Here is a 26,805-nt window from a genome sequence, read left to right on the forward strand (position 1 = left end):
TCTATTGCTTTGTCTATTAATTCCAATGATTAGTTTGCTTGTCGTAGCTTGCATGACCAAAAATTGCCTATCGCGTATGATTCTGTTTTCTACCTGCGGGCCGATTATTGAAACTGATAGACAAAGCGATAGACAAAGAAGACATAGGGAGTATAGAGCGATCCTGTTGGTTGACATGATTGGTTCTTATAGACTAAGGAAGAAAATGATAGACTAACTGTCAGGTTTCTCGTGGGTTGCCGTTAGTTAGTCCATTACCTACCTCCTACGTCCATTGCCACCACCCGCTTCCACCAATAGGATCCCTTCAAATCCCTTTTATCGTCTTTGTCTATAGCTTTGTCTATAAGTTTCAATAATCGGCCCGCTGGCCTAATTTTCTTTCCACGTGAGACGTCTGTGACGTCTCGTAACGCTAGAGTGGATTTTTTGGACACGTTGATCTCAATTTTCAGTTTACAAAAAAGGTCCGTTCAGAAGAATTGAACTGAGAAAAAACTGAAAATTAAGGAATTTTTAAAGATAAGATGATCAAGATCAATATTGAAGTATCGACACGGTCCGTAGATTTTTGTGCCATTTTATCTATGGCGAGTTATTTTAATATTATCGAACCAAAACACAATTGCGATTTCTTAGCAGCTCCACGGGTGCATTTTTTGGCGTGGGATTGTCGATTCAAAATCGTTAAAAGTCGATAAAAATGTATTTTGCGATTTCATAGCCATGAAATTGGACAGATGCTCAAATTTTCATGACTCTAGCAATCTATCGTGATGAAATAGCAATAAAATCACAACATTATTTTAAAAAACCGCAACTTTTCCATTAAAAAATTATGTTTATACTTGGTGCTACTGCGCGAATTTAGGCGCTCGTTTGTCGGTTTTCTAGATCATATCATTCGTCGGTAGAAAAACCCAATGTTCATTCTAGAGTGTCGAGGGTGGGTAAAACTACTTGAACATGCATACCTCCCTAAAACGCTGGCTGAGACGATTCTTGTAACTAAGCAATGCGCTTTGATGGTTTACGTTGGTGTTTATGGCCAGAACGAGTATCATTTGAAAACAACCCGTCTACATATGTATGATGAATAAAACTGACAGTTCCGTGAATAAGTCGGAATGCAAATGAAGAGGATTATTATTGGAAACAAATAAAACTACTGCAGCTTGAACGGTCCGAAAAATGGCGGTACAATGACCTCACGGCGATGGCTGTAGTAACGGCTGTGATTTCATTTAACGAGCGCGCTCTGAATAAATCTCCATACAGTTGTGGTCCCACCTTTAAGCATCGGTTAGAAGTCTTCGCTGCAGAAATGAAGAAGTCGCCTGTCAAAGAAATGAATGTCCCTTTTCATAACTGCAGTGTGTATACTGCATTACAGGAGTATTGCAGTAATTATCTATTTATTTCCTTTTTTGCCCGACGATTGACGATGATTGCCGATAATTGCTAATGATTGCCGATGATACAATCATCGATCGAAAAAGAAAAAAAAGTAAATACAATGACATCCGATCATGAGAGCCAGAATGTAGTGCTGCAGTATCCGCGCGTAGCATTTGTTTGTTTCTTGGTTTCTTTGATTTTTTGTTTGTTTGGTCGATGCTTTATTAGGAATCTCGAGGTGAAATAGTCGGTTCTCTCACGAAAAAACGTAACAAACTATATTTTAATGTTGCCAGATACTTCCGCGCAACTTGCATTTTCACCAGAAGAATTTTGAGAATTTCTGACTGAATCTTACTCTCACTAAATCTTATCTTTTCTTATCTGAATCTTTCTTTCTGATCTTATCACTAATCTTTCTTCTGATCTCATTTGAAAAAGAGAGAGAGACAAATTCTCGACGAAAATCATGCAGGGTTTTTTGTAAAAATTCGAATTATTCGAGTAAATTTTGCAAACTTGGGATGGAGTTATATCTTTTTGTGCAGGAGACAACGAAATCTGGAAAAAGTAGGAGGAATTACACTCCGAAGGCTATCTTGTCCTCAAGAAAATCGAATGACAAATGTAAATTTAAGTGGTGATACGCGGTCTATAAGAGCAGAGTTTATGCGTAAAAAGAATACATCCTCCTCCACACTCTATCACCATGAGCGAAACCAGGAACTTTTTGTGGGAAGGGGGAAGAAGGGGGGTATGAGGGATACCTCGCCGACAAGGAAGCCCAAACATGGTCGGATTAAGGGGATGGCCACATGGGCCACGGACCATGGCGGCAAAATGTACGAGGGGCGTTCAATAAGTAAGTATCCCCCCTCTCTAAAATCCATTAGAATGGACCAATTTTAAAAAAAACTTGGGCTCAAAATTTTTCTTAGGATATTTTGAGTTCAACAAAACAAACCGCAACAAAATCGGACTATGTGCGGCCGAACGCGAGCCGTTTGAACGCGCCGAGGTGCTCGACGCTCCCGCCGAATCCGCGGGGATTTGAAGTTTGCTACAGGAGAAGAGCTTCTCTGCCTAAGCCTCAGTCGTTCATCACTGATGAAAAATCAAAGAAATTTTTGTAGAATAAGGGGTTTACCTCACTTCTCCACATAACCAGCTCGATTCAAGCAGGTCTGATACAGAGACCAAGAGAACAGCTTTTGGATGCCACGCGTGTGGAAGTCTTTCAGCTGACAGGGGATGAAAGTGTGGACGGCTTGTTTGACCCCTTCCACTGATTCAAAATTAACTCCTCCGAGTTCAGATTTCAGATACGATAATAAATGGCAAACCAGATCACCATTTATTCCCTTTCTGAAATCTGAACTTGGAGGAGTTAATTTTGAATCAGTGGAAGAGGTCAAACAAGCCGTCCACTCTTTCATCCCCGGTCAGCTGAAAGACTTCCACGCGCGTGACATCCAGAAGCTGTTACACTCTTGGTCTCAGTATCAGACCTGCTTGGATCGAGCTGGTTATGTGGGGCTGTGAGGTAAACCCCTTATTCTACAAAAATGTCTTTGATTTTTCGTCAGTGATGAACGACTGAGGCTTAGGCAGAGAAGCTCTTCTCCTGTAGCGAACTTCAAATCCCCGCAGATTCGGCGGGAGCGTCGAGCACCTCGGCGCGTTCAAACGGCTCGCGTTCGGCCGCACATAGTCCGATTTTGTTGCGGTTTGTTTTGTTGAACTCAAAATATCCTAAGAAAAATTTTGAGCCCAAGTTTTTTTAAAATTGGTCGATTCTAATGGATTTTAGAGAGGGGGGGGGGGTACTTACTTATTGAACGCCCCTCGTAGAAGCCGGCAAATATTGCAATCTTTTTGAATGTAGGTATCAAAGCAAAGAAGAAGAAATCGGATTCAGAAAATAAATTTCAAACGAGAAAATGCGACAAAATCTCTCATTTTCTGAGAGCAAAAGTATATTAAGCATCTAATGTTGTCGTCTTTCAGTGATACAAAAGACAACACCTTTAATTAGTCGAGTTAAGAGAGAAACCAAACACGCAATTTGACCTTGAGCGGGAGCGGCGCAGAGAGCAATGATGACGAGGACTGTGATGAAAAGGAGAAGTCTTCGGCGCGGCGGCGGCGCGGTTGGCATGAAGCTCATAGCGCCTACAAGACTTCATGAATACTTCACGCATTGCGCCAAACACAGGGCGGTCGGCGCAGCGGCAGAAGTTAAAATTATTGAACCGCATTTATGTTTGTTCTTTTATAATTTTTTCGTTCGTTTGTCATGAATGGAAGGCCTTGTCCAAACAGAGATGGGTTTACGGAACTTAACTTTCGCGTAAAGTTCCGTGAACTTTTATTAGTGTTGACAGGGCTGTCATAAAAAATGTGCACAACACGAGTGTACGCGTCTCATACACCCCTCCCCCACCGGCACGTTCACTTAACGAATTAGAAGGGGGCGGAAAAATACAGGCGGCCTATGGGCGGCAAGTAGGTAAATCCGGGCCTGAGCCCAGAGACCTAAAAATTTAGGTCAGCAGTCAGCACACGTGATCTTTGGATACCGTGCTGAGATGTAATGAAAGGGTCTAGACTCGAGAAGTATTCGGAACCAATTTCGTCTTTCACTTCCTCCGGTGCATTAGGTTTGAGGTCTGTAATGAAAAGGGCATCAATGCACAGGTTACTTTTCGGCATATGGTTCTAAAAACGTACACTTTACGTGTGCAGTGGCGATTTCCACACCCGAGCTTCCTGGCACACTTTTGGCGAATAAAGAAAACTGTTCCAGCAGTTTACGTTCAATAAAATATGCAAGAGCTGAATTTTCCCTCGGAGTGAAAACCGCATTCGCCCATACAATTTTCATCGGAGTTTCGCGGTTGTTGTATGACGCCATGGATGGATGAAACGATGAAGCTTTTAACGGTAATAGATATATTGATGAAATCCTGCTCTACTTCCTTCCTGACTGTAGTGGATGAACGTGTGCAAACTATTTTCACTGAAAGAAATTAACACCCATCGGTAAAGTTCAGCTCTAATGCCATGGGCCGACGTTAAGAATCAACAAAAGAGATTGCTCTCAAAAAACACATCAAAATATGACGCCATCCACCATGAAAGGGTTGAGTGTGTGCCTTAAATATTTGCTTAGGTATTCAATTATTAAGAGATGCGCATATTTCTTGCTCTTTTTTTGTCGCACACACATCACCATGTAGGTAACCACTAACCATTAGGTACATCAATCATTTCCAAAATATGCCATTTTAACCGCATTTTAGAAAATTTTGTTGGTTTTAGGAAAAGGCAACTTTTTGGGAGGCGTTTTGAGCACCGAACATGTCAAATTAAAACTTTGAGTTGCGCCCTCCCAATACTGAAATTTTGGTGTTGTTTCGATTTTGCATACGTGCTGGTATCAGCTCATTACATACTTTACTCTCTTGAGGCGTTTTATGTGCGAAAGCGATTCGCCTTCAGTTGCGTCTGCAGCAATTGTTGTTATGAATATGTTGTGCGTGCTGATTTGACTTCATTACATACTCAACTTTTTGAAGGCGTTTTATGTGAGCAAGTAGCGCAATCTGATGGAGAACGACAGGAGTGAGATTGAATGAATCGTTTAATCTCCACTTCGTTCGTTCTCTGACAGATTGCGCTACTAGCTCACATAAAACGCCTTCAGAAAGTCGAGTATGTAATGAGGTGAAATCAGCACGCACAACATAATCGTAACAACAATTGCTGCAGACGCTACTGAAGGCGATTCGCTTTCGCACATAAAACGCCTCCAGAGAGTCAAGCATGTAATGAGCTGATATCAACACGCACAACTCATTCATAACGACAATTGCTGCCTACGCAACTGAAGGCGAATTGAAAGCAGCCGTATACGTTGAAAAACGCATGTTAGCTCTTTGATGAATATTGTTACCAATAGAGAGTTGTATTTTATGGTCTTTTTATGGGGGGATTCTTTAAAATTTTTTCAACATAAACTAACAATAAGTTTAAATGCAAAATAAAATATACCGCGTTACAAATTTTTTCAAGACCACTGTGTTTACAACACGCGCAACTGATCATCGGAATCTTTGTCACGTGTATGGTAAGTTGACATCACGTCAATCATGGTGCGGCAACAGGATACGAAATCATAGAACCATTAGTTGCAAGGCGCACGGTCATTTATTATGTAAAGAGAATACTCTCTTTGCAATATGGGACTCGAAATTAGTGGTTAGTCACTCCTTACTCGGCACGTGAGTGTCGTGAGTGCTATTTGGACGTATTTCTACCAAACGGAAATATGTGCATTAAGACATGAGCCCTGAGACCCATAAGAATACATGCATCGCAGGGCTCACGTCACAATGCACATAGTTCCGTTTGACAAAAATACGTCCATCCGGCCGTCACGTAACCACTGCGGAGCCTCATCCCTGCCTTGTGTTACGTAACACTTGACGGGATACCTCGGGGACTAGTGGCTACTTATAAGATGGCTAAAAATAGAGTGTTCTTACAGGGATAGCTCTAGCATGTGATTTTCCTCGTAGAAAATTAAGGTATCTTTACCACATAGTTCATTTTTCACCCAAGTAGCGCAGATTGCAATCAATTGCAATAATTGCAGTTTTCTACGAGGAAAATCACATGCTAGAGCTATCCCTGTAAGGACACTCTATTTTTAGCCATCTTAAAAATAGCCACTAGTCCCCGAGGTTAGAGGTAAAATACTGATTTTACCGATGCGCAGTGTTAATAATTATTGCAACTGCATCGGAGTGTTGTGTCAGGCATTTGACGGAAGTCGTAGAAACCAGTGCTCGCTTCTGATTGGTGCCGAATGACATCATACGGTTAGGCGCGAAACCGGGCGTTTTAAACTTGCGGAAAAGGTGCGCTTTTGGAACTGCATGTGTCTCGATTTCTGGGTTACTTTATTTTAGCATCGTCTTCTACGCGTCATTTACCGTAGAATTTTTTTTTTTTTTTTTTTTTTTTTTTTTTTTTTTCATGTCAGAACTTGTTCATGGTTTCGTGGCCCATTGAAATGAGTTGCAATTTTTCATCGCTCTACATATTGCCTATCTTTCTGACACATTGAACTCACTTCTTTGATCTTCAAAATCGGCATTTACTGACCAAATGATGAAAAAATACTGCTATTTCATGGCAAAAATGTGTACATCTATTACAATCAATTGGACGTATTTATGCTGAAAGGAACTACGTGCAAGCGGAAAGATGGGGTGTGCTCGTGCAAGCTGCATAAGAAACAATGTAAAAGTGGATATAGTTCCTTTTGAGAAAATGGAAAAGCTGGGTTTTCAATTAAATCAAAAGGAACTGAGCGCTAACTCATGAGCCGTGGACATATCACAAGAGCATTGTGGACAGGGCTCATGAGTTTAGGCATCCCGACGACGAGCTCGTCACCGTTTTGCGTCTGGATCATCGCCGCTGACGTCACTAGCGCTTTAAAATCCCCATTCATTCTTATGGCCCTTAACTAACGAGCACACCCCATCGGTTCACTTGCACATAGTTTCATTTAGCATAAATACGTCCAATTGTATTTCAATTATTCCATTGCACCGTGGTTCTTGGAAATTGGAATTGGAAATTGGAACATGCTCCTTAAGTCTAATCTTTTAACTTTAAGACACTTTGTATAAAGGTCCTGCACTGGGGAAAAAAACACTCACTGGATCTAGAGTCCAGACTCTTGAAAACATTGACAAGAAAAAATACTCTTGATTCAATCGGATTTTTGCTTGAATCAAAACGAAATCCGCTTAAATTAAGAGGCTTGGTTCTTGATTTAAGCTAGATTCTGATTGAATCAAGAGTACTCTTTCTTGTCGACGTTTTTAAGAGTCTGGACTTTAGATCCAATGTGTTTTTTCCCCAGTGTGGGGTAAATTCCTGGGGGCAGGTCAAATATTTGAGAGAACCCATGCGGTCCTTCTTTTGTCGCGTGTGGAGGCTTGACTGAACTTGGACTTGCAAATATAAACCACCCTTGGCCGAGAAAGCGTTTATTTGGGTTAATGTAAACGCAGGAACTTGGATTCAATCTAATCAGTGACGTCACAAAGCGGGGTGCATCTTGATTGACAACGAGCGCCCAACCCCCCGTTGCGCTGTTTATTCAAATATCATTCGTGCTCGCTCTCATCGCGTCACACGTCACGGGAGAAATGACTTCCTCGTTCGGAGCTACGCCATCAGACCGCAACTGGATGCACAAGTCATGCATTATTACTGACGTCATTAAAAAGAATCGCTCAGGAACTACGATTCAAATAATCCATATTGAAATGTCTCCCCTCTCGATTCATTGAGAGTGCTAATCAACGGCGAAACTTAAAAACCTTGTATCTCGAATCTGGTGTTTTGAAATCTCCGCTCCTGCTTTATTTCTATGAAGGAGAAAAAAATTAATATTATTTTTTGAAGTATCCCAGAGTTTTTGTCCTACAGAGAAGAAAAATTACGGCAGGTTATAAGAATCGCCGTCGTGTTATCTCTTTTAAAAATGATGTACTTATGACAGGAAGTCTTCAACGTCACAAACCGTGGTTTGGAAGTTTCACCATCGCCATTCACGATGAAAATTGACAAGTTCGTACCACGTATCGCATAAGTGGTGTTTAAAATCTCCGCTCCAGTTTTATTTCTGTGAAGGAGCAAAAAATTGATATAATTTTTTGAAGTATTCCCGAGTTTTCGTCGTAGAGAGAAGGAAAATTACAGCAGGTTATGTAGGTTAAGCATTTCCGTTGAGTTATCCATTTTAAAAATGAAGAATGACAAAGTTTGCAATATCGTCGCAAACCATGGTTTGGGAGTTTCACCATCGTTATATAGGATGAATATTGACACGTTTGTACCGCATTCGAAAATACTTAACTTTTTTCCGATTATACTTTCTACACACAAAAAAATGTAAATCACTCATCGTTATTGGAAAGTGTTTTTCCGACGCTATAACTACATCAATTATGCATTTAATTTCCACGTGAACTGCTCAAAATTTTCTCTGTTAATCCCTTGTTTTGAATTTCAAGTAAATATCTACATAACTTCAGAATAAGTTAGAAATATGTGCGAATTTTCTATTCCGAATAGTCGTGTATGACAACGGGACTGATATCTTTATTATAAGCGTGTGTCCTTTGTTAACTGACATTATGACCAAAATTACCCCACTACTAAGCACATTTGCTGTTTTGAATTCGTGGTTAGTGTCGTGTCGTGGAGGACTTGAAATTCCTGCACTGTTCGTCCAAGATGGTATGATTGAACTCTCTGTGACGGTTTGCATGAATACCGTCACAATTTCGCGTCGAGCAGTTTTCCACATCATTAATTTCACCCCAAATTTCCCAGTCACAACCTTGATTCATAGTTTACACGAGAAGTATATTTTAACTCACACTATCAACGATCCCTGTCAATTTTTAGGACAGATTGGGCGTCAACCAGATTCTAAAAATATAATTTTTTTCTTGAAAAATTTCAACGACTTATCGACCTTGATATTAAACCCCGCCAAAAACGAATGCGATGGAAGAATCTCTGGAGAGCATAATTTTACTTATCTCCAACAAAGCGGGCTGCGGGTGAATGTGTCGCATTCTCGCTTCAAAGGCACTTTCACCCCGGAAAAGGACGCTACTGGTGCTTCAACCCCATGCGACTTAAAACCGCACAAAGATTTCGCAGCGTTGGATCGAAGATCTGTTTTGACGAACCGTATGCTGAATCTGACTCATGGTTTTTACAATCACACCATTTGGAACTATAGAAACCATTTGATTTTCGTAGTGCTCTCGAGTCAAAAAACCATGGCGTCAGAGAAAAATGCACAGGCAGCATCGAATACATCAAGTAGGGTCTATCTCGACGATTGTATCTTCAACTGCTTGGTTTCATATTTCAAATTTTTCTGGCGGATTTTCAAAGGCCAAAGAGCAGTCATATGCCTGGAGAATACTTGTTACCGATATGACCCTTACGCGGAACGACTTTCCATTTTCAACGGCCTGAGCGACGAGGAATACTTCGATTTTTCTCTAACAGATTTACACGGAAAAACCTTGCGTTGCGGCGTAGAACTCCACGAGGCCAACTTTCCTGCAGTAGTCCACTTGAGTTCTTGGGCTTCTCCACTGCTTCATTCTATTTCGCTGCTGCAGGAGGCTTTAAACTGCTCCGTGGACCTATTCGACCCTCCAATAGACATTCCACTGAACAGCGAAGCCGGTTTGAAGTACGATCTCGATCTGATCTCTATTAATGGGGAGGCGGGCTTGATAGATTTGGGAGTCTCTGACGTTGACCACACTGTAAGTGTCGAGTCCTGCGCTCTCTGCATTGTTGCGCCTCGGCGCGGATTCAAACCCCCTTACTTGGTCGTGTTCCTCAGCTTTTCAGGTCCGCTATGGCTCATATTTCTCGCAAGCGTCCTCTTATCAATCGCTGTGCAACGGCACTTCCAGCAATTTCAAGTGCGTGTCCTCGGAGACTTGTATACAGATCGAAGTAGGTCTGCTTTCGAAAACACCTCGGCGATTTTCATGATTTACGGATACTTCATTTGTGGTAGCCCCCCGAGGCTGCTTCTTGGTAAATGGTTTACCGGTAGAATTCTCTTCTTAATATTCTCCTTTTCGGCGCTCATCATCGTGACCGTTTATCAAAGTGAAATGGTCACTTTGCTGAGCAACCGCGTTCGTTACGAGGACATCCAGAATATTGGAGAGCTGCAGGAGTCCGACTTGTTCATTCAAACGACATCGAGCTCGGAAGAACATATCGAGTTCCTCCGCAAGCATCCGGACTACGCAGGACTGGAGACTAAACTCTTCACTAGCTATAGGTCCATAAACGACGTTTTGTCCGAATATCTACAACCGAACATCGGAGGAAGACTAATTATTAATGGTACGTTTTACACTATCGATGAAAACCTTTTGTCGACTTTAACAGAGGGCGTTTTTTCAGAGACGCTCCCTGCTTTGAACAAGGCCCTGATCTCTGTGATGCACACGGATGCGTTTTTTGTGAACATCCCTCAATCCATGCTGCAGCAGAAAAACTTTCTCATTCGCTGGAGGTCCCTGGGTGAGCCGGTCGAATGGCACCGCCTCGACGACTGCGTCTTCATGTACCCGTTTGCCTATCGAGTGCTGAGGAATTCCCCGTTTTTCGAGGCGCTCAACCACAAAGTCACGGGACTTTTGGAGAGCGGAATTATCGATAAAGCCATCGGGAGTGAGCGTATTGGAGATAAACTTGGTATATTCCTACAAAAAGATGAATTAGACGAGGAGCCGAGACCTTTCACCATGACCGATTTACAGTCAGCGTTTCTTTTCCTCTGCGTTGGGTTGAGCATAAGTGGTTTGGTGTTCGTATTTGAAATGTACCAGAATTTAACTCAATAAACCTGGATAAGATCGACTTGACCTTTTTTGTTACTGTTGTCGTATTTTCCAAACATTTTCCACGCATATAGAGCACTATCATATTTATAGCCGTAGTTGAGGGCATACATGCTCACCGACTCAAAAAATTAGCGGAAAAATCATGTAACAGCGCTCCGCATATTACCTGCAACGTATTTTAAAAATGATTAAAAAAAAAACTTGTATTTTGAACTTGGGCTAAGATAATTAAACCAATTATGCGCAGATAGGTCCCTTCATTAGAATGTCAAAAATGCAAACAAATATGTGTAATTGTTGGTTACTTTTTTGGTTTCTTGACTGCAGATATGAGCTTTCAGACCGTCTAAATTTTCATTTTTTGACATAATATTACGGTTCGTTCTGGAGATTTACTGGGTTGATTTCTATGTTTTTCCAAGCCATCGACCGGTGAGTACTTCCAAACGTGGAAACCTTTTTAAATTTTAAAATAAGACCCAGGCGGCGGCATTTTAAGGGCGCGGAGCGTCCTCTTCAGGCTGGGCCGCGCAGCGATCAGAGGGCTTTGTTTATGCAGAAAAAACTATGCTCCCGGAATGATGAAATAAACCTGTAGGATAAACGTACTTATCAAACAAAAAATTCTTTAATGTTTTTCGTTCGATTCATGTCGATCGAATACATACCCTCTCGTTGCATGCAGACTTATTATCATACTTTTTTTTTAACTGAGCAATTCGCCTCCTGCTGCGTCTGCAGTCATTGTTGTTAGAAAGGAGTTGTGCGTGCTGATTTCAGCTCATTACGTACTTGACTCTATGAAGGCGTTTTAAATGCGACAGCAATTCGCCTTCAGTTGCGTCTACAGCAATTGTTGTTACGAACATGCTGTGCGTGCTGATTTCAGCGCATTACATACTCGACTCTCTGAAGGCGTTTTATGTGCGAAATTGGAGCACTCTGTTGGAGAACGAACGATGAACGATTTGGGGGTTGAGCGATTCATTCAATCTCACTTTTGTTGTTCTCCAACAGAGTGCTCTACTCTCGCACATAAAACGCCTTCAGAGAGTCGAGTATGTAATGCGCTGAAATCAGCACGCACAACATATTCGTAACAACAATTGCTGTAGACGCAACTGAAGGCGAATTGCTGTCGCATTTAAAACGCCTTCATAGAGTCAAGTACGTAATGAGCTGAAATCAGCACGCACAACTCCTTTCTAACCACAATGACTGCAGACGCAGCAGGAGGTGAATTGCTCAGTTAAAAAAAAGTATGATAATAAGTCTGCATGCAACGAGAGGGTATGTTTTCGATCGACATGAATCGAACGAAAAATATTAACTTGAACCGATCGACGCCGATTCAATGGACAAATAAATAAAAAACCGGATCAAAATCAGTGGAAAACTTGCACTTACTGTGCAAATTTTAAATTGCGATATCTCGCAATTAGGGTCAGCCAATATTTTGATTTTTCACGATTTTAAGTCTACACGTACCATAGATTCATCCCGTGCAAACAGTTTTTGGGTAGATTTTTAACGCTTTTTTTTTTTTTTTTTTTTTTTTTTGCTTTAAGACCATTATATGCAGAGCTTTTGTTCACATACGATGTCTCGAACTTCAATTCAGATTACTGGAGTGTATGGTAGAAAATGTAAATATGTTAAGTTTTCTTCCCAGTGTGCCGCTTCGTGGCGCTGCGTTAGGTTATTTTCCAAAAATTTATGACACCCTGACCTCAACCTCCGTGGGGCCCGTTCAGGACCTTCCAAACCCCTCAGGCTCAGGATTATAGTTGAAATGAAGCAGAAATGATAGTGCGACTACTTACGAAGCGTTTAATCGATTATTACCATTTTTTTTAATGGCAAGTCAACCTGATGACATCAAATCAGGAATTGCTAAAAAATACTGCTTCTCCTTCTTATATATCGATGCCAATTTTTGGAGGTGCTTTCCGCGAAAATATTAAGACAAATAGAAATGAAATCCCGATTTTTCAAAATTAAATGGCGATTTTATCGATAGAAATAAGTTATCACGATAAAATCAGGTGAAATATTTCAAATTTTGATGATCTTATCGGGATTTTTGTGAGAACAAGCGGGAACATTACCATGGGCAGAACTAGGGATATTCTGTGAGAGGGCTAAATGGACACTCCATCTAGAGGAGTTTAGAGGACACAACAATATTGAGGCTCAGCTCAAGCTGTACACACTTTAAACAACACAGTGTTGGAAAGAAACAATGCTCGAATGAATAATCTGCTAAAGGCTTTGTAGTGCGCAATTTGTTTTAGTTTCCCTGTGACAGGGCAATTCAAAGTTCCCGTAACCACTGGACATTAAAAATGTTAATATCTTAGCTAGAAGTTAATTTCAGTAGTTTTCGTTGCACGAATCGTGTTGTACGTGAAATTCTCGTGAAGAATCATGTATCAGAGTGCTTAAATTCGAACCTTGTTTAATGGTCCATTCAACCTAAAAAAGCGAACACAGAGAACAGACCTTTCCTAACTTTTTTCAGGAAAAATATTTTATCGGGAAAAACTAGGCAACGTTGGAATGCAACACGACATGGGCCTTTTAAGCCCCATTGGTCGATGCCACGATTCTCCGAACGCGAGTTCGAATAATCGCGCCAATCACGGTGCGGTCGGCGTCAGTCGCATATTAGCGCCTACAAGACTGCATGAATACTTCTCGCATTGCACCAAACGCAATGCGAGAGTTATTTCCGATAACTATTCGACCACGGGTGTAGGCACATTGCTGCTAGCTGGATTGAAGGCGCATCATACTGTGAAGATGACTCGACACTCGACCACGCTCCCTTCCTTAGCTTGCGCCACGCTAAAATCGCCGCAAAACTAGGACCACGCTTCACTTCTTTTGACGGTCCCTGTCCGGTTTTTACCACAATTATTAATGGGTAAATAAGTATTTTAATTGCAACGACTCAGCAACTCGGACGATGTTTAAACGATGCAGAGATTCTGAAACTTGATTCGCGTAAAATTAATTTTCGTTTTATAAAAAGAAAATAGAACGAACGGAAATATCGCGTTGAAATTTTTTGTGATTTTATTTTGAATCATTCCGGAAATTTCTCGAAAACTTCTAAAAACTGTGTGTAACTTTTTTTTTAAAGAAAAAAGTTGATTAAAAATAAAACATGAGTAGAAATGTGCAACGTTGCAACGTTGCAACGTCATGCAAGCTTCGATATTTAATTTCATCCACGACAGGCGTAAGGTGATAACTATTCGACCACGGGTGTAGGCATATTGCCGCTAGCCGGATGGAAGGCGTGTCCAACTGCGAGGATGACTCCACCGCGTTCCCTTCTCTGGCTCGCGCATCGCTGAAAGCACCGTTAAACTAGGATTCCGTGTCATCATTCTTGACTCTCTGCTTCGGTTTTTTCCATAATCAATGGGAAAATATGTATCATCGGTGTAACAATTCAAGAACTCTAATGATTTTTAAATTTTTTTTATTACATAAAAAGATAATAAAACGAACGCAAATATCGCGTCGAAATTTTCGATGCTTATAATGAGATCATTCAGGAAACTGCAAGGAAATCTTCAGAAAAACTGTGTGTAGCTTTTTAAAAAGCGGTGTTCAAAAATAACACCTAAAAAGTGGAGCATGACGTTGCAATCAGAGAAAAATACGCTTCCTTTCAAGTGCGGATTTTGAGTCCATTTATCTCTGAAATGACTTGAACATGGTTGTTCTAAGATTTTTTGCGTCTAGTTCTTTTTTGAAGTGGATGGCGGCCGCGTAGCAGGCACAGGCCCCTAGTGCGAGTGTATAATGGATGAAGTTCACCGATTATATTCGATTTATTTTTCTAGAAATGGCGCCGTTCCTCCTGGACTGGAGCTACGACTGGATGCCGACAGTAGTATCCGGACGAACTCGACGGATTCCCGTGAAAATTCCCAATGTGCCTCTGCACCTTCTCACAGAGAATGCTCTTCATCTTGGCCGTCCTCCTGGATCCGCCAGGCCAGTCTCAAACTTTTTAAGTTCTATATTTTTGGCAAACACTCCGCTAAAGGACTCTTCATAATTTTTTGGTGTAAGTATTCCCCGATGGTTTGATGGCGTGCATTTTACATCATGCACGGAGAAAAAAACTTCGTGCGTGGAACCCGAAGTTTTGGTCATATGGATCTCTGAAGTTTTCAGATTGAGCATCTGAACACTTCAGGTCTAGCTGTCGAGGTTTGGATCACACATCTGAAACTTCAGTTCTTACATCTGAAGTACTTCAGATGTGAGAACCGAAGCTTTTCGGATGTGAAAACCGAAGTACTTCAGATGGAAGAACTGAATTTCAGATATGTGATCCAAACCTCAGCAGCTGGACCTTAAGTGTTCGGATGCTCAATCCGGAAACTTCAGAGATCCATATGACCTAAACTTCGGGTCCCACGCACAAAGTTTTTTTCTGCGTAAGGCAATAGACTGATTTAGTGATTGAGTTACTCGATATTTGATATATTCGTCGATAACAAAGTGATTGTTATGATATAGATCGCCTTGCCGCGGTTTTTAAGGGCGCTACAATTTTAAGGCATTATACCGAATAATGCAACCACTAAATCAGTCAATCGCAACTGAAGATGAATTCGCTACAATAAAAATATGTTTCCAGGTTTTGGTCGGAAATCCTGGAGGTACGCATAATGGATGCAGGTATATAGAATCTACACATAAATATGATATTGAAAGTTTTTTCTCCAGGAAATTTTCAAAAAACAATTTTTGTTTCTCTAGCAGTTACCACGTGTTAGTTTAGACACTAGAGGAGTCGAAACCTTATTTCGAAAATTTCCGGTGATCTTTTATTTTTGTACAACTATCCTCGAAAATTGCGTGCCCAAAGCTCAACTACTGACGGACTGTAACTCTCAACGAACCGTCACTACAGACGGACATTCAGCCTTCAGCCTAGCAGCCGAGAAGGAGCAGTCATGTTACGTTTTTGGTATCATAAAGAATTGAAGGCGTTTCTTGACTTACCATCCGTACACAGCTAGGACTGCTAGGAGCGGCTTTGGGTAACCTACCTTGCATTCTCACAGGTTAGCTACCTGTTTTTTCTATTGAGGATAAAAGAGAAATCAATTCTATATTTTTACTCTGATTGCAACTCTCGTGTGCAGCAGAATATAATATTGATTTCTATGTATTTCTGTTGATGTAGATGAACTCTCGATGGATCCTAGAGTGAGGCTGAGCCCTTGGTCACCGCCTGTAAAAAATGAAGTAAAATTATCCTGGGACGAAGTTTTTCTAACCCGGCAGCGCCGGATTTTCTTCATATTTAATCATTGTGTATCTTTGCTTGGCATCTATTACTGTCTCACCGGCCAAGTCAAGATCGCCACTGTGATATGGGGTAAGTTCAGATTGTGTGGATTTTTCTTTTTGTGTATAAGTCTTACAGCCACCAGTGAATGACGGACTCAAATAAATGAAGTTAAAATTGGTCGATGAATTTTCATGACTTTAAACAAGAGGTGTTCGGTAGAAAATGTACAAGCATACAAATTTTTACGAAAAACTAAAAAACAGCTAACAAAACACGGCTCTAAACAATATTAACTAACACGATAGTGCAATAATAATAAGAATAATGACCACTCACACATACCCACACCTGACCACAATAGGCCGTTCTTAGTATCTGCAGTGTAACTAGGGCTTTCTTGCACTTGAAATAGTTCGTTTTCTTTTCTTTTTTCTCTTTTTTTTCTTTTCAGGCTCTTAGATTTATCCTCTAAAATTTTAATGGTTAGGGGCTAGGGCAAGAAAAGCACCCACAACTTTAGTCCTTGACACTTTTTGGATTCCTAATACCGGGAGAAATCCTGTGATACATAAAAACAAAATTTAAAAAAATGACTAACAAAGTAAAATTGAAAACGAAAGAGATTCAGGTAGGGTGGTTCAATTTTTTTAAACATTAACTTTAGTCCTTGACTCTTTTTGGGTTCCTAATACCGGGAGAAATCCTGTGATATATAAAAACAAAATTTAAAAAAATGACTAACAAAGTAAAATTGAAAACGGAAGAGATTCAGGTAGGGTGGTTCAATTTTTTTAAACATTAACTTTAGTCCTTGACTCTTTTTGGGTTCCTAATACCGGGAGAAATCCTGTGATACATAAAAACAAAATTTAAAAAAATGACTAACAAAGTAAAATTGAAAACGAAAGAGATTCAGGTAGGGCGGTTCAATTTTTTTAAACATTAGATATTGGTTTTGATGACAGCGGCGTTATTGGGGAGCCTGTCCCTGATAGCAGTGACGGCAGGGGCGCACCGACTATGGTCCCACCGGGCGTACAAGGCGCGGTGGCCGCTGCGGTTGGCGATGGCCGCGTTCCAGACGGTGGCCGTCCAGTACAGCGTGCTCAACTGGGTGCGCGACCACCGGGTCCACCACAAGTTCGTCGACACCGACGCCGACCCGCACAACTCCCGCCGCGGCTTCTTCTTCTCGCACATCGGCTGGGTCCTCGTCCTCCCCCACCCCGCCGTCCAGGAGAAGAAGAGCCGCATCGACACCCGCGACGTAGAGTCCGACTGGGTCGTCGCTGCACAGTACAAGTGAGTCACCTTCCCATTCACTTTTCTCGAGGATTCCTTCGCCAGTGGGCTAATTACAGAAATTGATAGACAAAGCTGTAGACGAAGGTGGCAGAACGAATAGGAAGCGATTCTATTGGTTGGAACGGATGGTTGTTTTAGACTATCCCAAGTAGCATTTCTCAACAGAAGAATCGCTGTATATTGCAATTGAGGAGCTTTCCGGGAAAAGGGCACATAGCAAAAAATCGCGTTTGAGCAAAATGCGTTTTAAGTCTCCATCATTAATTTGATGGCCACTGATGGTACCTTTCATCGCAGCTTGGACTCCCGATTTCGAACGTAAGTCACTGTCAGTGGCAATAGAGTAATGATCAAAACTTAGAATGCATTTCTCTCAAACGCAATTTTTTTCTATGTGCCTTTTTTGTGGAAAGCAACTCAATTTTATCGGCGATAAAATCGCCAGGATCATCAACATCCGAACGATTATCCTCGATCTTATCGCGATGAAATCGCGCTTTCATCGCCCGACAGTTTATCGCAATATTTTCGAAATAAAATTAAATGGCGATTTAATCCCGATTTTATCGACGAAAATTTATCACAATTTTATCCAACCAAAAATTGCGAATAATTACTTCACACGACCAGTTTTTAATTTTGAAAGTCGAAAATTTAAACAAAATTTACACGAGACACGAGTTTCTCCTCCAGGGAGCTCTTCCCGCTAGAAATCGTTCACCACCCGCCCACCGGGAGAGCCCCGGCCGGCGTGCTGCCAGCTTGAAACGAGCACTGACGCCTACAAACCTAAGGGGATACTTCAAGCATTGCAAGCACTGGCGCCTACAAACCTAAGGGGATACTTCAAGCATTGCGCAATACTTGAAGTATCCCCTTAGGTTTGTGGGCGCCATAGTGCTCGTTTCGAGCTGGCAGCACGCCGCGCAGCAGCGTGTCATTAACTTGCCCACAATTACTAGGTCAGGGTGTTAAAATGTAGGCAATTTGACATCAAATTCGAAATTAGCGACTCGAAAAACATAAGTTGCTGAACTTGTGTGATCTTTCAGTCATTAACCGGCTTATTTCTTCCTGCCTATTTTAGAGTTTTGGACCATATAGTGCGCCGCGGGTGGCGGCGCTCATGAAATTCTCCCCTGCGCTCAATCGGATGAGAACGTTTTAATGCATAGATTCAAACTTCCCGCTCATTGGTCTCACTTTTAGGTCTTGTCTCAACAGGTCGTTTTGACGGGATTTTTCCCAGGAAAAACCCCATTTACGAAAGTTGGGAATAATATGGAGTTGGTCGAAATTTTTTCCAGTACCTAGTATGATCCTTGAATACCTTGTAGAGATATCAAAGATTAACGGAGAGAGGAAGAAAAAAACAAGCAGGAAGCTCCAACGCATTGGCGTCGGAGAGCGGCTCTGGGGGCAGTAGTTGTAGTCAAGAATGAGGGCCTAGACACATTTTGTCATTGATGTACAATCCGACAACTGTCGATTCAATCAACGAAAACGATTCAAACTGTCGAATCGCCCCAATGGCCACGATAGTTGTTAGACGTTTACGGTTTCCCTGGTAACCTTTGTTTGCTATCAGCTGATATCGAGTAAATGACTAGGAAGCTCCAACCCAGTAGTTAAAGCTTCCTTAACCGCGAAAACTTTAAAATTCAAATTTTCAAATTTTGAACGTAAAGTACATTTTTTCCATCACGAGATAAAAGCACAAACAAGTTTTGAATTGTTGACTGTATCACCATGATTCCAAAAATACAATACACAACATAGCATTGACTAACAATAAAACAGTATGCAATAAAATAAAGTCATGACAAGGAACATAGCCGAAAATGGCGCCGATTCCCATCAACCAACGCGCGGTCTCTACAATGTAACATGCTGCATTGATACTCCCCAGCTGGGACCGTCCGGAATAGCAGCTCTAGTGCAAGCACCAGAGCCGCTAATTAAGCAAATTGTGTTGTATATTGTTGTTTACTCGATTCTTCATGTTTGTTTAACTGAAATATAATTTGTTTCATATTGTTAATCGTGTTCAATTATCAACTTTCTTCCTGCTAGGTACTAGATTTTTACCTACGTATCGCACGCCAACTTATCGCAGGAACGTGAGAGCCCCGTCCCGAGACGGTAAATGAGAAAAATTTCAGAGATTTCATTCCTGTGATTCGAACCTGGGTCAAATTCCTTGAAAACGTCCTGGCGCACAGTAGATCGAGTTAATCAGAGAGGTCGAACATAAAATTGTTGACGAAACCTGCAAAGACGTTATACGTCACATTTAAAACGTTAAGGGGTGCTTATGGAAGAAAATCTCACGGGTAAACCCATGGAACCAGTTTAAGAAAATTTCTAAGACTTTTTACCTCTTCGGCTCCATCCCCTGTTTTTAAGTCTCACGCATTTCTCTCAATTTCTGTTATTTGTCGTGTAGACTGCGTCTCGCAGTTTTATCAAGAGATCTACACCGATTTCTACAGCCTTTCAGTACTGCTGTGCTAAGGAAAAACTCCGCATGAGCATTTCAACTCTCCCAATTTTCTCTCAGTAAATATTTATTTTTGAAGAAAGTTATGAATATTTTGCCCTAAAATTTTCCGGGACTTTCGGTCACAATACGAAGAAAACTCTTTGTGGGATGGGGGCAAATGATGGACTGGCAATGGGACTATATTTATACGTATTTCTGCCAAATGGAGCTATAGACGAGTGGGATGGATGGGGTGTGCCCTAGAAAGCTGGATAAGAAACAATGTTACAGTAGGCGTGATTCCCTTTGGAGAAATAGAAAACCGGAATTTTACATTCAGTCAAACGGAACTATGTGCCAGCTGAATGCGGCATTCATGAGCCATGCAGGCATGAAAAAAGAGCGTTGTAGACAGGGCTTACACGGAAAAAAAATTGCTGATTCAACAATTCAATTGCTAAAAACAGTGAGTGCGATGTTTCAACGCAGATTTTACAACAAAAAATGCTACTTTAACCACATTGTAAACTAATTTAACCACGGGGGGTGGTTAAAGTAGCATTTTTTTGTTGTAAAATCTGCGTTGAAACATTGCACTCACTGTTTTTAGCAATTGAATTGTTGAATCAGTAATTTTTTTTTCCGTGTATGAGTTGCTGCCGACCAAAAGCGACAACGGAGACGCGGCTTCGTTGCCGCTACGTCACTGGCGCTTTAAAATGCCCATTCATTCTCACGACCCTCTACTAACAAGCACACCCCTTCTTTCCCACCTGTCTCTGGTTCCGTTTGGCAGAAATACGTCCATTTTGCAATTAAGAACTGCAAGCTTCGGTTCATTCGTATGAAAACATCTCAATTCATATAAGGGAACTGATGATGCATACGTTGTTTCGAATTTGTGATTCCTAATTGCAAAATTAGTTCAATAGGGTCTCTCGTGGGTTACCACTTTTAGTTAGTCTATCGTACCTCCTTTGTCTATTGTGACCACCGGCTTCCGCTACTAGGATCGCTACGTTCTCTCTTTGTCTTCTTTGTCAAATGCTTTGTATATCAATTTCAGTGATCAGCCTGCAGAGGGAATCTATTGTAAACATAAGCTAGAGCGAAAGCAACCGTTATTATTTAACGCTAGTCTGATAAACTCAGATCGTAGGACTTTATAAATGCATGTTAGGTAAGGATTGACTACAGATCGGAGGGAGGAACCAAAGTATCAGAGGAAACAAAGGTGAAAAAAGGTATAATAAGAATAGAGGGATGAAGAAGAGGGGGGAGGAAGAAGGAGAAAAAGAAGTAAAAAATAAAAGGTGATTTTCGACCTCAGCAGACTAGGAACTAGGAATGCATAACTAGGAATAACCTATCAGACATTCAATTACAATTTTTCACTATTATTTCCAGAGGCAAAAACGGTGAATTGCATTAGTTAAGTGGGCAAATTTTAAGCATAATGTTGGCATTTAACACGGTTCGCCTGAAGTTTCAAAACAAGTTTGCTCGTAAAAATAGTCGTCAAGTTATGATAAATTTTCCCTGTATAAAAAACCCATTTTATCTATTTCGATATTTCATCTACAGATATTACCTACCCTTAAGTGTACTCCTCGGCTACATCGTGCCAACACTTGTGCCATGGTACTTCTGGAGCGAGGGCCTCTGGACATCACATATAGTCGCTGCTCAACTCCGACATGTCTTGACGTCACACGGCACGTTCCTCATCAACAGCGCGGCCCACATGTGGGGCACCCGACCCTACGATAAGTGAGTTTAATTTACCTTCGAACGATACGTGAAAAATTACAGTAGGGTACATCTTTGAATAACGTAACGCTCTGTGGTGTGGGTGGGATATTTACCCTATAATAACGTTAGGTGGGAGGGTCTTGAGCCAAGCGTCACGTAAACATTTTTACGGAGATTTTGAGGTATGTTAGAATGTGTCTTCTGCGGTTGTTCTGATGAATTGAATAAAGTCTGAACAGAGAGCAACCAATTTTTCTGGCAAGCTAGAGGGATAATCGTTGGCTTCTTTCAAGAACTCCATGAGCAGCAAAAACCGTTAGTTCTTTCCTGACTTGACTTGAATAGGAAATCTAATAAGGAATCACTTGATTTCTTTTTTTTAACTTGATTTTGCAATTTTTTACTCGGGGGAGAGGAGCCATTTTATTGATAGTGTAAAAGAAGAATGCTATTTTTGCAGCAAATATGAAGTTCTTGGTAAATAAATAATGCTCCTACAGCTTACTAAACCTAAAATATTGGACCTTTTTTTTAAATTTAATTTTTTTATCAGAAGTGAAGAGGACGTTCTGTTACAAGCAGACACTTTGTAGGTATTCCGAATAAAACTTGGTTCCTTATTCGCAAAGCTCAATCCACTCAATATCCATCCCAGGCTATTCTAAGAACCGCCCGCCTTATAAAACTCTGTCTTTGAGCACTAGATTAAACCAAAATTTAAATGGGAGCTTATGAGTTATCATGGAAAAACACCGAGGAAAACATGTATACAAATGTTCCCAAATTTCTAGGGATGGCGAGTGAGCCGGTAAAATTATATTCATTTTATCCTCTAGTTACATGAACTAAAACTGCATACTATGCCAAAAGTTTCCTTTGCAGTTTTATACGACTAAGTGCAAGACGACATTCGATGACCAATTGAAGGAATACGAGTTTGTATCAGGATGCGGAGGGATTTTTGATACAAATATTTTAACTTCGGTTTAGGCGGTGAAGTATCACACGAAACTGAAGGCGTTTTCGGCTGGTGACAAAAATTTTAGACCACAACAACGCGAACTGCGTGAACGGATCTAATGAAACCGCATTTCTTGTCATTTCTTTAAAGACTTAGGTCAGGATCTGCCGAGATAAGAAACATTAATGTTGCTGCTGTATTTCTGTGCTCACGTGCAAATGGAGATGTTGCATGTGTGAGGAATTTGCGATTTGACTATTGATTCATAAGTAAAAGTTCGCGAGAAACAAGATGGTGCCACTGGTTTTCTCTGAAATCAACTCCCAAGCTCAAAAAAGCACTCAAGTTGAGGCCAAAATGGAGGGGATATCCCACGCTATCCTGAGAGTCCACCTCTACATCAAGACAAACTCTCCATGCAAAGATAGGGAGCAAATATATTGACAGGACTGCCCTCTTTATTCGGGGACTCTAAAACCGAAAACACGGCAACCCTGCTAATATAATTGCTCCATAGCTTTGCATGGAGAGTTTGTCTTGATGTAGAGGTGGACTCTCAGGATAGCGTGGAATATCCCCTCCATTTTGGCCTCAATTTAAGAGCTTTTTTGAGCTTGAGAGTTGATTTCAGAGAAAACCAGTGGCACCATCGTGTTTCCCGCGACTTTTACTTATGAATCAATAGTCAAATCGCAAATTCCTAACACATGCAACATCTCCATTCTTATCATTCTTCTTTGATTACAGGAACATCAAGCCCACGGAAAACATGCTGGTATCGGTGGCGTCGATGGGCGAGGGGTGGCACAACTACCACCACACGTTCCCGTGGGACTACAAGAACGCCGAGCTGTGGGACTACAAGGTGAACTTGGCGACGGCCTGGGTGGACTTGTTCGCTTGGCTCGGTCAAGTCTACGAGCGAAAGACGGTGAGCCCGGAGATGGTGGCCAAGCGAGCGAGGAGAACCGGGGACGGAACCCACCCCCACCACCACCACGGACCCGGCGTTTGGGGATGGAACGACGATGACGTCCCGCAGGAAGACAGGGCCATCACCAGGATCATCGACAATAAAGCAGCGTAGTGGAAAACGGAAAAATTTATAGCGCTGATTTAACAATTTTGTAGTTAAAAAAGTGTCTGACATGTTTCAATGTAGATTTCACAATAAAATAATGCCAATTTAACCACCCCCGCGGTGATTACATTTGCTTTCCACTATTCTACCGTGCTAAGTGAGAACGCCGTATAAACATTCAAGAGTTGCCAAATTTCCTTCGATGAAACATGTATTTTTGACGAAATTTATGCATATTTTTTTTTGAAATTTTCAGATATTTTAGATTAAATTGTGTACAAAATTAGCTGAAAATTTCGGGAAAAAATATTCACAATTTTCCCTTTAAATTCGGTTTTTCTTGATGGAAATTTGGCAAAGTCTGGAGGTTAGGTTAGGTTAGTAAATGTTATTGTAAAATGTACATTTGGAACATGTCAGACATATTTTTTAAAAATTTAATTGTTAAATCAGCGATCAATTTTTTCTGTGAAAAATAGAATGTGACCGCAGGTTCAGGCGGATCCAAGAGGGAAGGGGTAGGGGTATTAAACCCCGGAAATACCATACCATATGCTTAGACCCCACGGTGGATGGGGTCAAGGAAAAACCCGCCCCCTTGATCGAAATGCCTGTATCCGCCAATGCGTACGTTAGTATTTGTTCTCACTGACATTATTGAGTATTTATGGACTACATTTGGACCACATTTTAGAATTGGGAACTACAATTTATGGGTCAGTTTAGAAGTAACGTTTGCACTATTAGTTTTTTTATGCACATAAGTGTTTTAACATACGAACCAGGTATCTTAGTTCCAAATTGCAAAATGTAGTCTATTTTATACACGAAAGAACTATTATAGCAGGCTTATTTTAGGACCGACATGATATGTGCTATTGGTCTCCGTATGGTATGGTGATTTATTGAATGAGTTGGAAATAGTAGTTCCTTATTTTAAAATGTAGTCCATGTGAAAATTGGCTAAATTTTCGTAGGGAACCATCCACTTTTATAAACGTATATTGCGTAAAATATGACACTTTGAGCACTTTTTGAAGTCTATGATTTCCTCGGCGGTGAATTCGTCGTTTTTCCAATTTTTTCATTCGAAGTGTACATGGTCACGTAAGATGTGAAAACGACGTGTAAGATGTCCGCAAAAGGTAACTTGTAATCACTTTCAGTTTTCTCTCTATGGCAAGCACGAACATCAGCTCAACTGAGGCATGTGCAGGGACGCAAAGTAAAACATTCTTGCTGAGATATAATTATAAAATAGTGTTAAATTTTTAGGGGCTAAGTATGCAACCTACAAAAAAGTATCGAACATTTTAAAAACAACCATGAAGAACATACAATTGAAAACAATTTTTTTTTAAAAAAAAGAAATTAACTTTCTTCTTTTTCTAAACACTTTATGGCGAGGCTAAGTTTCAACAAATCTCTTGAAATTTCATTTGAACGAATTTCATAAAATTTTGCATCTCTGCGCATGTTCAAATGTAACGTCTCGAATTAATGAAAGAAAGTCTCTAAGGACGTGGGAAAGGACTTGTTTGCGGAGAAGATGTTTCCTAACTTCACGTGTTCGACAAATATGTACACACAATTTCATCGCTCGAAGTAAAAAATTGAGCAAGATACGCAAAGTTTAGTATAGTCAAAGTAGCCACTTTTGAGACTGAACTAGCATAAACCTTTGCACCCAAACTTTATTTCATAAAGTTATTCTGAGAAACTTCAAAACTGATAGGTACGTGGCTGTTTTTCAAGCATATTATTAGTCATATAGTTGTCTTTTTCTTTCAGTTGTCGATCTCACCAATCAGACTGTAACGTTCTCTTGTAAATGGAGTTTAAATATTCTCTTAAACGGCATCACAAAATAAATTGATTGAATAATAAAAAAGCATGCACAAAGAACAAAGCTTGTTTACATTTTTTCTTTACTCGGACACGAAACCCACAGTTGACTTCTTTGCCTAAAGGTCGCGAGTTTACACTTGAAACCCCCTTTTTCTTCCCTAAATGGTTCCTTATAAGGACAATCTTTTCACTCTCAGTTCTTGGAGATGATGTTATCTATAAATATACTAGAGGGCTATGCCCCCTAGCCGCTACGAAGAATTATACGAAGAATACGCTAGAATTCGCAATTTTACCACGTGATGTAAAAAAACCTGGGTCATATTTTCAAAATCTGAATAAAGCGGGCTCATCTAGAGACAATTGCCTGTCGATAGTCGCAAAAATAATGAAAATCGGCCCTGTAGAACGCTGGAACTAAGCGTTACTAGATACGCAAATTAAGGAGGTCTCGGAGCTTATAGTATAGATGATGGATCTTTAAGTATTATTTGGACGTATTTCTATCAAACGGAACTATGTGCATTTAGACACGAGCCCTGAGACTCATAAGAATATGTGCATAACAGGGCTTACGTCATAATGCACATAGTTCCGTTTGATAGAAATACGTCCATTTGTCCAACTTTTATTACAACTGTGAACTCATCTGGATTTAACGCATCTATTTATCCCAACATTCCACAGGTATTTTTTGAAATTGGTTTTGGAGTACTCAGGAATGTAGTTGATTCAGTTTTAGACCATTTTTTTTACAGGACCAAGAAAACCGTAAAAAAATTGTTTTGCTAAAGCTCCTCTCACAGACTTCCAAAATACTTGCCAAATGATGCCCCCCGTATAGGTCCAATTCCTAGCAAGAGAAATCAGTGAAAAGATGTCTCATCACATTTGACAACACGCTTTGAGGACGAATAAGTTCCAGTTGTTGCATTGCTTTAATTCGAATAGAGTCAGGAGCTTTGACAATGTTACAGGATGTTTTTGAAAGTTTTCTTAAGTAAACTATACTATTTCTAAGAAAGCGAATTTAGTATAGTGAGCAAAACTTGATATATTTTTAAGGAAAACCGATGATCCTCAGGTGTGTTACACCACTTCCATGTTCTCCTAAATCCTCAATCGAATAAGATTAAACTAAAAGGAAGTCGCTGCAGCTAAGATAAATTTTATGAC

At 40.6% G+C, this 26,805-nt stretch overlaps 1 protein-coding gene across 1 annotated transcript in view; it reads left to right on the plus strand.

Annotated features, from left to right (window-relative positions):
* The window catches only part of LOC109037532 (acyl-CoA Delta-9 desaturase), a 32,656-nt gene extending 6,574 nt beyond the window's left edge, over positions 1–26,082 (plus strand). The window contains exons 2-6 of the mRNA XM_019052259.2: positions 14,735–14,961; positions 16,093–16,287; positions 17,166–17,502; positions 21,572–21,757; positions 23,448–26,082. Coding sequence (XP_018907804.2) covers positions 14,735–14,961; positions 16,093–16,287; positions 17,166–17,502; positions 21,572–21,757; positions 23,448–23,787 — 1,285 coding nt within the window. The 3' untranslated portion in view covers positions 23,788–26,082. The remainder of the gene's footprint in view (positions 1–14,734; positions 14,962–16,092; positions 16,288–17,165; positions 17,503–21,571; positions 21,758–23,447) is intronic.
* The last annotated feature ends 723 nt before the right edge of the window (positions 26,083–26,805 follow it).

This window comes from Bemisia tabaci, chromosome 7 (assembly GCF_918797505.1).
Source record: "Bemisia tabaci chromosome 7, PGI_BMITA_v3".
In the NCBI taxonomy this organism is placed as follows: domain Eukaryota; kingdom Metazoa; phylum Arthropoda; class Insecta; order Hemiptera; family Aleyrodidae; genus Bemisia; species Bemisia tabaci.